This window comes from Denticeps clupeoides, chromosome 19 (genome assembly GCF_900700375.1).
Source record: "Denticeps clupeoides chromosome 19, fDenClu1.1, whole genome shotgun sequence".
Lineage (NCBI taxonomy): Eukaryota > Metazoa > Chordata > Actinopteri > Clupeiformes > Denticipitidae > Denticeps > Denticeps clupeoides.
Window position 1 is genome coordinate 18,166,070 of NC_041725.1, and position 13,631 is coordinate 18,179,700.

The following is a 13,631-nucleotide window of genomic DNA, read 5'->3' on the forward strand; positions in this document are numbered from 1 at the left end:
TAGTCATCTTCTCATTCAAGCGCTTCGCTCTGCCGCCTTCCTTTCGAAGGACAACACAACCGGCAGACGCCACGTAGGCCCGCCCCCGACGCGCCGGGCGAGGTGCACAAGGACAAGTTAGCTGCACTGTTATCTGGGTGCCGAGGCGTCGTCTGACGCCGGGGCACCGCTGAACGTGACCTCGGAGTGGCGGGCGCATTTGCTGAAGTCTCCGGTGTGCCGCCTCGCCGCCGCGGTTCATGTAAACAAGGGGAGCACAATGGGGTCCTCCTGCCTCGACTCTAATTGCCCCGGGCGCAGGACGTCTCTTCGCGGGGCGATGGTGGCACGTTGAAGAGTTCTTCAGCCTGAGGGCCGCCGTTCTCCTGAGCGTTGCAGGAACAGAACAGGCACTCGACGCGTTGTTTTTTCATCAGCGCGGAGACTCGACTTAGTTGTGCAGCCATACATTTTGTGACACCAACTGCAATGCTTTATATAAAATCTCCACATAATCCTAAGTAAATAGTAAGAAAAAAAATCTATATGATCATCATCATTGGGCCAGTGGCGCATTGAATAACGCGTCTGACTATGGATCAGAAGATTCTAGGTTCGACTCCTGGCTGGCTCGTGCATTTGTGTTCTTTGGGTCAGTGGTGGCCTAGCGGTTAAGGAAGCGGCCCCGTAATCAGAACGTTGTCGGTTCGAATCCCGATCCGCCAAGGTGCCACTGAGGTGCCACCGAGCAAAGCACCGTCCCCACACACTGCTCCTGTCATGGCTGCCCACTGCTTGTTCAGGGTGATGGGTTAAATGCAGAGGACAAATTTCACTGTGTGCTGTATCACAAGTGACAATCACTTCAAAAAAAATAATCAAAAATAAAGTTTAAATATCAATACACAAAAGGGCTTAATCATGGTCGCAGTCTCTTAAAATGTATTAAAATCATCCTGTATTTGAGAGTCCCATTTTTACTAAATAAAAGAAAAAAAACAAACGTAAAAGACAACAGCTACTAGAAGACCTTCTTGTGCCCGAAACACCGACTGTGGTTGAGCTAACATCTTCAAGCTAATCTGCAGTGTTCATAAAGGCACGTATCATTAACACAGTGACATAAAAACACGGCAAATTGTTCCATCTGAAGCTCTAACATTTGCTGCTATTCGCGTTCGCTTTTCTGATAGTAGCTTTTAATTTGCTAAAGTATCACAGCTACAAGTAAAGACGCTTGTATAAAGGAACATGCTCGCTAAAATGCAACATTCGAAGTAAAACGTAGCTTGCATTAGCATGGAGGCGCTACAACATGGACGATGATCATTCAGAGAGATCATTAGCATCGCACAACTCATGTGTAACGCAGGTTTTACTTGCACTTCAATGTTTAATAAGCATGCCAATAAGCATTAATAATCTAGCCCGGGTAAACAAATGCATGTCCTGTTTAATGAAAATTGCAGAATCTAACAATAAAACCTTTGACCATTGGTGGAAATGATGTAAACTGATATTTTAAATCTGTAATGTGGTTATGCACATTATGCACATGTGCCTGTAAAAACACACAAAATGTCCAAACTCTCAAAGTATTTGCTCCGCAGTGCACACTCGCTTGAAAACGCTTTGGTTGAACTCATGGTTGAACTTTTCTTTGAGAGAGTCTGTTCAGACGGAGTAGCCAGGAGGAGGCCAGATCTGAAAAGAGTAGACGAGGGTCCGTCAGCTCTTTCTTCATCCTCTCCCCGACCTCGCTGACAATCTTATCTCCTTCCAGCCAGAGGGGAAGCAGTAAGCGTTCCAGGCCCCTCCTTCCAACCTTGCTCCATTTCTCTCATTTCTTTAGGCCCGGGCATGGGCCCGGGTTCTTGACTTGGTCCATCCAGGTCAGGGGAGGACCTGAACCAGGCCAGTCCATCACATCGCCCTCATCGCTCTGGCGTGGGTGGACTGTGAAGGCGCAGTGTTGGGCCTTCCGGAACTCCCCGCGGAAGTAGCTGAACAGGCCCCTGTGGAGACAGAACGTGGAATGCTGTTATTGTTCTAGCCTGGATGCTTCTCTGACTCCAGTTCAATATTAATGCTCCAAGAGAATCTTTTATGTTAATCGCCAATCAGAATGTTTTAATGAGTAACATCACCTGGCAGAAGTATTGATCATAATTATTAATGGTTAATTTTGATTGAATAATGTATTTAATCACATTGCTTTGCAATAGATTCAACAACAACTCCTTTCCGTGATGAAATTATTAGTAAAGTAACTTGCAGCCTTTAGAAGTGTCCTTTTAAACAGAGGGGAATTTGGTGGAATAGTGAAAAATTATTAAATCCACCCGCTCAGGGCTTTAAAACATGTTAATGATGATTATTTACATGCTTTCAGAATGAGCCACACATCTTCACATGGGAGAAATTATGAAATGAATATCAGTATGTATGTGATCATATGTGAAAACTGTTCGTATAAGAACAGAGCCTCTGCTTCAGAGCTTCCAGAAAAAGCATCCGAAACATTCATTGTGTGACGCCAAAAGGACAAAAAAAACGCATCAGATAAATCTTGTTTACTGATTTGAACTCCTTCCGCTTGTTCCACCCCCGACGCCGTTGACTCAACCATAATGGTATTTTGATTTAATGGACGAACGCAATGCAATTAAAATATCACTCAAAGTTACCAATCCATTTGATTAATTGCAAAGATAAGAATCAAGCGGCTGCTCTGGCTGAAAGATTTTGTCAGGGCTGCTTTTGAGATCTTCCCGGCCTTCATGTAAACGCTTTGTGCAAATTTCCCTTTGTTGACCGCTTTACCCCCAGCGTTTTGTAAAGGGTCTAAAATAATTCAAATGGCTGCGTCATCGAATCCCGCGACTCCCTTTGGCCCAAAAGGACGCAGAGGTCCTGTTCAAGCGTGGCGTGACACCGTTCCGGGCCTCGTTTCGCAACAAACCCTTGTCACAATGAAGAGCCACTTGATTTGAGGAGTTGGGTCTCTCCAAGTTGCCTGGCAACCCCTACAAAGGAGTGGAGATGTCAAGATTGAGGAGTGTCATTCTGAGGCAATCCGCAGCCATTTGATAAGCTGCTTAATGCCACCAGGATCTAGATAAACATACTATATTATTAACTGAACTATTCTTTTCTCTGAAAAACACATACTGCTGGTTATGTGTGGCTCATCCCACTGGGCCCAGTAGCATGCAAGTAGCATCCATTTTAACTCTTGGATCTTCTGGCAGCTTGTGGTTGTGATAGATTGTGAACATATCCTCTAAAGAACAAATCTTTTAAAGGAACGTACAGAACCAAAACACTTTCTCAAGCGATTTGTTCGCTTCTCAGTTCAGTTGAGCTGTCAGCCAGCCAAATGAATGAATTTCTTCACTAGACAGGAGCAACGAAGGGAGACAGGGGTTCAAGAGTCAAGATTTATATCTGTCACGTGCATAGTTATAGCAGCACAACATGCAGTGAAATGTGTCCTGAGCCACTTTGTTTTGACTGTGCATTGTTAAATTAATAGTTATAAAAATGAAGAAAATAGAATAAAGGTAGAATAGTGACCTTGTATTACCTTCATTAGAGAAAATTTACCCAGTGTAGTAGTTGTGTTTGGTGTGAATTACACAGTCCTTGTTAAATTGCATATCATAAGACAGGACACTAAAAAAACATCATGATTTAAAAAAAAGAGTTTAGTTTTTACAAAAGTGCTTGTCAAAGGAACAGAGCCACAACACTCGAGTGGCTCGAGTCGAGTTCACAGGCAAGGCATCCTGTCATGCACTGAATGATTCGGCGAACGAATCTTCTTAACAAATCTTTTTAGTGAACTGATTCTAAAGATTCAGTCCATCGAAAAGAACTGCCGTGTCCATCACCATTGTGAACTCAGTTGTTTGAAACTATTGGTATTGGAAGATTTTTCTATCGATAAATGTCCCAGTTCTCTCAGTCAATGATGACGAACAGCCGCTACTAAATATAAGTTTATTCATCTAGACAGGTTTATTGATATTGCTGTATGTGTAAAAAAAAAAAAGATAATACTGCATGATTGAATTGCTAAAAATGGTTAGGTTGGGTTTGACTAGTTAGCCATTTTCTTCAGAGGAACTAAATACTTGATTATAATTTATTAAATTTACCATAGAATTTCACCAACTATTCAAAGAAGACTCTTCCAAAGCGTCCTACAGCTACAGTATTCACTAGCGTGGACTAAATCCAATGGGGTTTTTTAATGCAAGTCTGTGAGCATGAAGCGAAGCTGCTGCTTTCAGCAATCTGAAAAACACATTGCTTGTCCTTAAAGGTAACTAAGCTGTCAACAGATAAGGAACCAGCGCGGTGGCGTTGTTTCACAGTATCAACTCGCCGGTTATCCGTGGCGAGATCGCTTCCCTTCTATTTTCTTTTTAAACAGCTTGGCAATATGGTTTGAGGCCTTCGTCCAAATGTCACTCCAAATGCTGCCTCCAAATGTCCACACAGTGAAAGATGAAAGTTGTGGGGAGGGGAGGTGCACGTTCTGTTCCATAAATCACTCTGGAGACGGTACTGAGCATCACTCCTTATTGCCGAGGAGGAATACGTTTTCAACTGGTGCAGCGGTGGCCTAGCGGTTAAGGAAGCGGCCCCATAAAGGTTGCCGGTTCGAATCCCGAACTGCCAAGGTGCTACTGAGGTACCACTGTGGTCCCCTTGATGAAGGTACCGTCCCCACACACTGCTTGGGGCAGTGGTGGCCTAGCGGTTAATGAAGCAGACCCTTAATCAGAAGGTTGCTAGAGACTTCAGGTTGCCCTCCAGGAACGTCTACTCCTGCACCATGGAGATCATCCTGACGGGAAATATCTCAACTTGGTTCAGGAACAGCACCATGCAGGACAGGCGAGCCCTACAGAGGGTGGTTCCATCAGCCGAATGAATCATCCATACCAGGCTCCCTGACCTTCAATCTATCTACAGCAAACGGTGCTGTACCAGGGCCAGGAAGATAGTGAAGGACCTCAGCCACCCCAACAATTGACTCTTCTCTCTGCTGCGATCAGGGAAGCGCTTTCACTCCCTGAAGTCCAACACAGAGAGAATGAGGAGGAGCTTCTTCCTGCAGGCTATCCGAGCCCTTAACAACAACACTACATAGAACTCCAATACACTCCAGCACTTTCACTTTCAATCGCTCTGGACTCTTTGCACAAAATCACTTTGCACAATCTCTGCTCTTTTTTTTTTCCTTATACATTGTCTTTCACTCATTTGCACACCTTCACCCTACCTGTTACACAGTGTAATATTTGTAAAGTGTAATATTTGGTTATGTTTGCAATATTTGCATATTGGTCTTCATTGTATACTTGCAATATTTGCAATACTCTGGTCTGTATCAGTCGCTAAAAGCATTTCACTGCATATCATACCATGTATGACTACGTATGTGACAAATAAAATTTGAATTTGAACTGAGGTACCACTGAGGTCCCCTTGATGAAGGTACCGTCCCCACATGCTGCTCCCTGGAGGCCTGTCACGGCTGCTCACTGCTCACCAATAGTGATGGTTAAATACAGAGGACACGTTTCACTGTGTGCTGTGCTTCAGTGTTTCACAATCACTTCATTTTCAAAAAAAATTCTGATTTGGACCAAGGGAAGCCTTTTGGGAAGCGGGTCAGGGAGGGTCATAGGAGAGGAGGAAGTGACTGGACATTACTCCAGCACTCTGGACATACTGTCCACAGGGTCTTATCTGCCTATTACATCGTCTTAAACAGCGACATCCAGACACCTCTGAAGCCACCATCTCTCCCCCTTCCTCTCTGTACAGAGAGCAACACACACACACACACACATTCCTCCTGTTCGTCGCCTTATCTGTCAATGCTGCTTAAATAATGTAATTAATGACTTAATTAACATTTCCATAATCTATTTTAATAAATCTCAGGCGGCATAATGAGAGCGTCGGAGCTCCGGGCGACGCGTCTGAATATTTGCTCGGCCGGGGTGGGGTGGGGCAGCGTGTCTGCGGCCGTGATCCTTGCTGTGACAGGGGTGGGGGATGGGCTGGTGGCGAAAGTGAGAAGATAAAGTTTGTTTTCAAGGATCCTGACGAGTGGCATGTGATTTGCCGAGGACCCTCCGATACTTAAAAATGCCGAACTTCTCAACAGGGCAATGCAGTCATTTAGCTTCTGAGAAAGTGAAATATGTAACGTGCACTGAATTTCCAGTATAAGTAGGTCTATGCAGATGCATTATATTTACATTTACAGCATTTACCAGATGCCCTTATCCAGAGCAACTTACAGTCAGTAGTTACAGGGACAGTACCCCCCTGGAGACACTCAGGGTTAAGTGTCCTGCTCAGGGACACGATGGTAGTAAGTGGGATTTGAACCTGGGGCTTCTGGTCCATAGGTGAGTGTGTTAGGCTACTACCACCATTGTGGTATTTTAACATCAGACCCTTATACCAGACCCTTTTAACATCAGACATGCAAATGGCCCACAACATCACCGCTTTGTATAGAAACTGTACAGACGTTCCATGAGGCCTCTGCATCTCCAATTTATATACAAGTTGGGGTCCATAAATGAAGAACGAGTACGGGAACCACAGCTTTCCGAAACCCAACATGCAGCGTGACGGGAAAGCGCAAGTTTGCTTTTCATGTGCCGTGATGGTAGAAGATGTTCTGAAGGGCCTTGTGTACAGAACATCATGCAGGAGCCAGTGCAGCCTGTCCTGATTTCAGAGACATTCGTTTTTTATGAACCTCGAATCACTATCATTTGAAAACGGGAGAAATACTTATTACTCCCGGCGAAACGGCGCGTTCCTGCAAACGTGATTTATTCGACAAGACACCGGGGTATAGGAATGAAAAACCACACCCGCACCGGCAGGTTCCACCCTTCACAGGGGCCAAACATCTGACTGTAGATGTGTGCCTGTCCCCATTCAGCTTCCTCCATTCAGTCCCGTCCCTGCGTCAGACATCAAAGTGAAGTACTGTAAATCCAACTTGACGACGTGACAGCCGGGTGGATCTGAGAGGTTCTTCTTTTTTAAAATGTCTTTTTGTTCTTGTCGTTTCGTGGCGGGCAGGAACAAGGGCAGAGCGATGCCCTGTGGCGGCGTCTTTCTGCCATTATGTTGGGGACGACAGCGCCGAAGACCACAAGCCAAGTTCCATTCAGCCCCTCCCCCAACCCTGGGGGCGGCCTTAATCACAGCCAGGCCCCGCCCACTCGTCAGCGCCGGAATTAGCATTAGCGGCAAAGCTAGCGGCAGATGAAAGCGGGACAGGCTTTGATTGGGCCTGAGCTTTGTGGCGCCTGTAAGATAAGGATTCTCTTTAAAGAAAAGTTACCCGGAGACGTCTCAGAGGGGACGTCCTGCCAACACGGCCACAAAACCTTCTTCAGTCTCCAAAAATAATTTCACCCTCAGATGTTGTTAATTGCAGCCCCCATGTTTCCCAGCGGATCGGCCAGAACGAAAGTAATCTCCGTTCATCTGGTCCGGTGAATAAACGAGAGATTCCGCAAAGACATGCGTGGAAAAAGGTCAGGCTACAGGAAGAAGGCGTCTTTATTTTTGGAAAGGTTAGGGTGTCAGAGGAGCACCCCGGAGCAGGAGATGTGGTGGGCGCTGCACCCCTGAGGGTCCCGAGCTGAGTGAGACGCACCCTGACAGCGGGCAGCAGGAGTCTGGCACGCCCCGGGTGGCTCAAGGCACCAACGGGGGGATCCGTAAAACACACACATGCACACACACACACACACGCACAATGAGAAGATACACACATACAGACTCAGTCAAGAGAGCGGTTTTCATATAAACACGTTAAATCGAGCATCCGAAGTCCTTCCCAGAGAGCAAGACCGACGCTTTAACTAGATCATTTAACCAAACGGGATGAGTCACGGAAATCTGCTCCTCGCCGAAAATGTGCCAACAGAGTGGATTACGACCATAAGTGTGGCACGTTGCGTCAAAACTGGAGTGATTCTTTACGTCTGTCCATTATTTAACACCTTGTCTTTTGATGAGAACATTTCACCCTTCTGGCAAGTTGTTTAAAAAAAAAAAAGACCACGTGGCACCAACATCCATATTTCATCAAGATGCTAGAAAAACAACCCCTTGTGCCTCCTCCTTTTCCTGGGCCGGAGGGGAAAGTAAGTCCCCTGTAATCAGTAAGAGGAGGAATATGTTATGCAAAGCCGGCAGAATTGTCTGGATTCGATTTGCATGGCCGCTGCCCGCGCTGCGCTGGCTGCTGGATGCCGGGGATGGCCAGACATCTCCAGCCAGAGCGGGGACTGCAGTGCTTGATGGCTTGGTTCGTCATGCGTCACTCACGACGGCAAAAAATCTAAATAGAGATGTATATTATAAGCCACTGATCTGCATGGTTGCGCTGTGATGTTTTCCGAAGAACCTTCTGGTTCTTTTAATGTGGCCCAGCTGGTGCTGGATCGACTCCTCCGTCCAGACGGAGGTTGGTTCTTGTGTTTCTTCATTCCTCCCCAGTTCTCAGTTCTCCGACCATACGCCTTTTTAAAAATCCACTCCGTCTTGTGTCCGTGTGACCAATCAGCATCAAGCAGGGTTGCCAAACCCGCTCCCCTTCTTTACAAGTTCTGCTATATTTCAATAGGAATTACATTTTGGACAAAGTTTTATAAGAGTAAACGTTTGAGTACATTAGACGTAAATTTTCTGGTATAGTTGCTTCAAGGTAAACAATCTGAAACATGGCTGTTATAGTTGTGTTACAATAAAAGTTTCTGAATGGTTCTTTCGGAGAGAAAGTTCCATATGAATACAGATGCCCAAGTAAAAGTAATTTCCAGACAAATAATATTATTTAGAACTTTGCTCACTACAACTCACACGCTGTCTTCTCATATGTCTGAAGTCTAAAGTGTAGTGATTGTCACATGTGATACACAGCAACACAGCACACGGTGCACACAGTGAAATTTGTCCTCTGCATTTAACCCATCACCCTTGGTGAGCAGTGGGCGGCCATGACAGGCGCCCAGGGAGCAGTGTGTGGGGACGGTGCTTTGCTCAGTGGCACCTTGGCGGATCGGGATTCGAACCGGTAACCTTCTGATTATGGGGCCGCTTCCTTAACCGCTAGGGCCACCACTGCCCCGACTATATATTGTCTATACTGTGTTCTGCTACGAACTGTTCGTACCCGCCTGTCGGGGCGGCCCGCTTCTCTCCGGCACTTTTAATGTGTTGTTTAAACATAAACCAATTTCCTGCCATAAAATTACAGCTCATTACCAGCAGCAGTAAGGGCTGAAACAACATCTTAATGGCACGGGAGCAAATTACTGCCGCAGCCACAATATTAATTATCAGTTCACGAGGCACGAAAAAAAAACAAAAAAACAAGAGGGAAAAGTTGCGCACCTTATTTCCTCGATTACAAACCGCCTCCTGTTTCCTTTTCTCTTTAAACAAAGGGAGTAAGAGAAAGGGGGAAATTACATTACAAGTCGCACATTTTAATTTCCCCTGTTAGTTTGGAGAACAGGCCCAGGGTGATTATGCATTTGTCTCGCCGCTTCCACAAATATCATCTTTCACGTCGAATTTGCCGGAATGGCTTCGGCGAGGGAAGCCGAGCGGCTGATCGTGTTTGTGGCCCGGATTTCATGCATTATTTACAAGCGGAGTGTTCATTTACTAATGATTTAAAGCACCCCTGGCGTTCTTACAATTAGTTATATTAAAAACAATAAAAGGCTGAAATAAAACCAAGCAGGATGACAGGCGTGAGAGGGAAATGGCGGCGAGCCTAATTTTCCCTGGAATATGACGGCCTTCTCCAGTCGGCACAAAGCAAACTTTTGACGGCATAATGCGCACTTTGTTGTTTACAGTTCAGCATAAAAAAAAAATGGTTTATGAGGAAAATCACCGTTATTTGCGTTGCATCCGGGCTGCATGAATGAGAACGAAATGTCTGTTCTCTCTGTATTATAAAGATTTTGAGCTAACAACAGACCCGGCAAAACAACAGCCTGTCGAAGGTGCACAAGCTTTTCAGCGAAGTAACATTCACCAAATTGTGATTATTTTGTTAAATTGGCTTATCATTGGTTGAGAATGTAAAAAAAAAAAATCGTATTTTTCATAGTTCTGCAGTGGGTGGACTTAAGGCACCTGAGCTGCAGAACAATTTCAAGTTTCGTACTGACGCCACACGGGCGTTGGAGAGACGTTAACCTTCCGCTCAGTGCTGCACTGGCCTAACTGGTTTATGCAGCAGGTCTCACCTGAGGGGACCAGGCCGGGGACCGTTTTTCCTCACAGGGGCCTAAATTCTAATCTACCGGTGCGTTTTCACCACGTTTATCGGTTTCTCCACCGCACAGCTTCCGCGGTGAGAAGACAGTTTGAACCCTGTAGGACCTGCAGAGGTTAGACAAGCCAGACGGCAGCATTTCGATGCATACAGGGCAGGACATGACATGCTGCAGGAACATGGACAGATGGTGCTGACGTAGGCATTTAAACCTTTACTTCCTTTATATGAGAATAATCGGAAAATAATAGGCGCAATTTTTTTTGGATTCTTTCAGGCTTTTTCCCCCTAATCGTTCACATTCTTCCCACTGACAACATCTCCATCTGGGGGCTTCGTCTAATTAAACAGGCCAAGTGATCAACTTGGAAATGTATTAAATTTGTTAAGAAGCTTGAAAATTGAATTGCCGTACTTCAGATGGTCACGAGTGAAAAGAGAAAGAAAGAAAGGGAGGCGGGAGGAAAGAAAGAAGAGAGAGAGAGAAAAACCACAGAAAAGCCTGGGATCAATACAGCTTTTAATTTTACCCCTGATTGGTTATGTCAATATCGCACAAACCTCTTTCAATCAACGGGAAAAGCGAGTTATTTTATACGAACAGTCTCGGAGATTAGAGCGCAGAGGCTCCCTGAGCTGGAAATATTGTATTAAAGGGGAAAAAGGCGTATCAGATTTCTGAAAATTTCATCATATCACTCCGAGAAGCATATTGAATCCTTTTTAAATCTTTAAAAAAAATTATTTAAATATACATCTTAAATGACGGTTGATATCGGAGATAAACATGAAAGCAGCTCACGCTGGGCTGAAAGGAGCTTTTAGCAACTTTACTTTTGTTTTTATTGAGGAGGGCTGGTAGATGCCTGAGAAGAAAGGTGTTAGGAGTCGAAATTAATTTACAGCAACTCTCGGCTGTTTTGTATTCTGTGCTTATGCTTGTGGACCCATATTTCCTGAATTGGTTGCATTCTTATTATATTTGTATAACTTCTAAAGCTTTGATGAGATCACTCAGTGTGTGTGTGTGTGGTGTGTGTGTGAGGAAAGAGTCACACATTTTACTGTCATCTTTGTAATTAGGCAGCTGCAGATGTGTTTGCCTCCAGGCGGCCCGAGAGGCGACTCCAAAATTAATTTCTGTGCAATGCACCCTTCAACCCTCACTTTGCACACACACACACACACACACACACACTGTTCCCACCCTTATCCGAACTCAACAGGTGGGCCGAGAGTAGACTGGCGTCCGTGTGAGGGAATGTATGAGACTTTCCCATGGGGGGAGGGGTAGGCCTTTACCTGCTTTGACGTGATTGGCTGGATCGAGACGCCGGTACTCACATGATCAGCAGGGTGACTGACAGCAGCCCAAAGCAGACGGCGGCCGCCTTGAACAGTGGGTCCGGAGGGGGGTCGCGGAAGGCCGTCAGCATGCGGTACGACGTGTAGGGCGCCAGGGCCAGCAGCGAGACGAAGGCGGCCAGGACGAGCCAGGTCCTCCACCGGGCCGCCACCAGCAGCCACGCCGACCGCCGCTCCAGCTGGTACTGCAGTGGGACACACAAGATGCCAAAAACACTCATGCATATCATGTGTGATAGGGTCAATTTAGAGGCATCTACAAATACCAATTAGAATCAATAAATACTTTTTCAGTAATGTATAATTAATGAATAAAATATGTATGCATGCTAATTATGTCATGAACATGCATAATATAATAGGTCCATCTAGGGTTGCCAACTGTCCCAAATTGTCCAGGACATCCTGTAAGCAGGCAAAACTCATTGCAATGGGATAAAGACCATTTCACAATAACACAAAAACTACAGATCCCATAATGCAGCGCTTTGGTCGCCTGCAGCTGCAGCAGAATCTGTACAGGAGTAGTTTCCACCAGGAGAGTGCAATACTAGCGCTTTCCTTTTTCCATCCGATGCACGCACGCGCCTGACAGTGTCCCACATTTGCGATTGAGAGAGTTGGTCCAATTATGATCAGATCATTTAGCATTCTAATCAGCCATTTGGTAGTTGCATTAGATAGAACATGCGTAAAGATGCCCACGCAAAAAAAATCACTCTCACACACACATTTGGACCCAAAAGAGATTAGTTAGCAGCACATTGCTGCTGAAAACAGTTACCAATGACGAAAGGAAAAAAAAGCTTTGGAGTAGTGCTGCACGATTAATCTAATCGCAATCGTAAATGCGATGTCAGTCTGTGTGATTACATGAACGCAAAAAGCTGCGATTTAAATGATTAGTACATGGATTGAATCGGCAACATATCACTCATTCTCTCAAAGTTTGCGAGCTGACTGAAGTCTCACTTCAGTCGAATGTGACGTGTTTGGTCACATGACTTTCGATTCGGTTCAATGGAGACCTCAGATTTGTGACTCACATAGATATATAGACGCCGGGTAGACGCCGCATGTCGAGCTGCATCGTACGTCAACGTTGCCGCCATATTGCGATAAGCTCTGCTGTGGCGTGAAGCATATACATGTCTATGGAGAAAAGTGCATACAAATGCCTCACTCTTGTGCTGCTTGGGGCTGTACAAACCGCTGTACGCTCCAAATCAGATCCCGGGGATTACATTTCATAGGTAAGGCTGGACAATTGTTTTGAATATATTTGGCCATTATAAAATCCCGTTTTTATACGTCTTAACCTTAGCTAAGCTAGGCTAAGCTAGCGAAGCTATGCATTCCTGTGTTCAAGTCAGCCTCCAAACAACGTTTTGGCTAAACGTAGGCATTAACTATTTATTTAGCTATCTTAGCTGTTTAGTTAAGTTTTCTCTAATTTTGAAGGTTTCCTAAAGAAATTCACCACAGTTTACAAATCTTAACCTTAGCTAAGCTAGTGAAGCTATGCATCCCTGTGTTCAAGTCAGCCTCCAAACAACGTTTTGGTTAAACGTAGGCATTAACTATTTATTTAGCTATCTTAGCTGTTTAGTTAAGTTTTCTCTAATTTTGAAGGTTTCCTAAAGAAATTCACCTCAGTTTACAAATCTTAACCTTAGCTAAGCTAGCGAAGCTATGCATCCCTGTGTTCAAGTCAGCCTCCAAACAACGTTTTGGTTAAACGTAAGAACTATAATACGGGATCTTGTAATGGCCAAATATAATCAAAACAGTTGTTTAGCCTTACCAGGGTTTGTCGTTTGTCAGTAATGTAAAGAGTTTTTTGTGATTATTTAATTTTGTAGAATACTGAATATTGTTGTTATAAGTAGTTTGTATGTTTCACTTTGAAATTATACATTTCACTATTAGTAATTTG

General features: G+C 44.8%; 1 protein-coding gene and 1 non-coding gene across 3 annotated transcripts in view; one reads left to right on the forward strand and one right to left on the reverse strand.

Annotated features, from left to right (window-relative positions):
• The first annotated feature begins 540 nt into the window (after window positions 1-540).
• On the forward strand, window positions 541-613 carry trnah-aug (transfer RNA histidin (anticodon AUG)). The gene has a single exon. It is a non-coding gene; the product is annotated as a tRNA-His (tRNA).
• Window positions 614-941: 328 nt separating this feature from the next.
• The window catches only part of LOC114769497 (uncharacterized), a 72,076-nt gene continuing 59,386 nt past the window's right edge, over window positions 942-13,631 (reverse strand). For both annotated transcript variants that reach the window (XM_028962564.1, XM_028962563.1), the window contains 2 exons: window positions 11,675-11,880; window positions 942-1,994 (listed from right to left, as the gene is read on the reverse strand). In XM_028962564.1, the coding sequence (XP_028818397.1) occupies window positions 1,820-1,994; window positions 11,675-11,880 (381 nt within the window). In that variant the 3' untranslated portion in view covers window positions 942-1,819. The remainder of the gene's footprint in view (window positions 1,995-11,674; window positions 11,881-13,631) is intronic.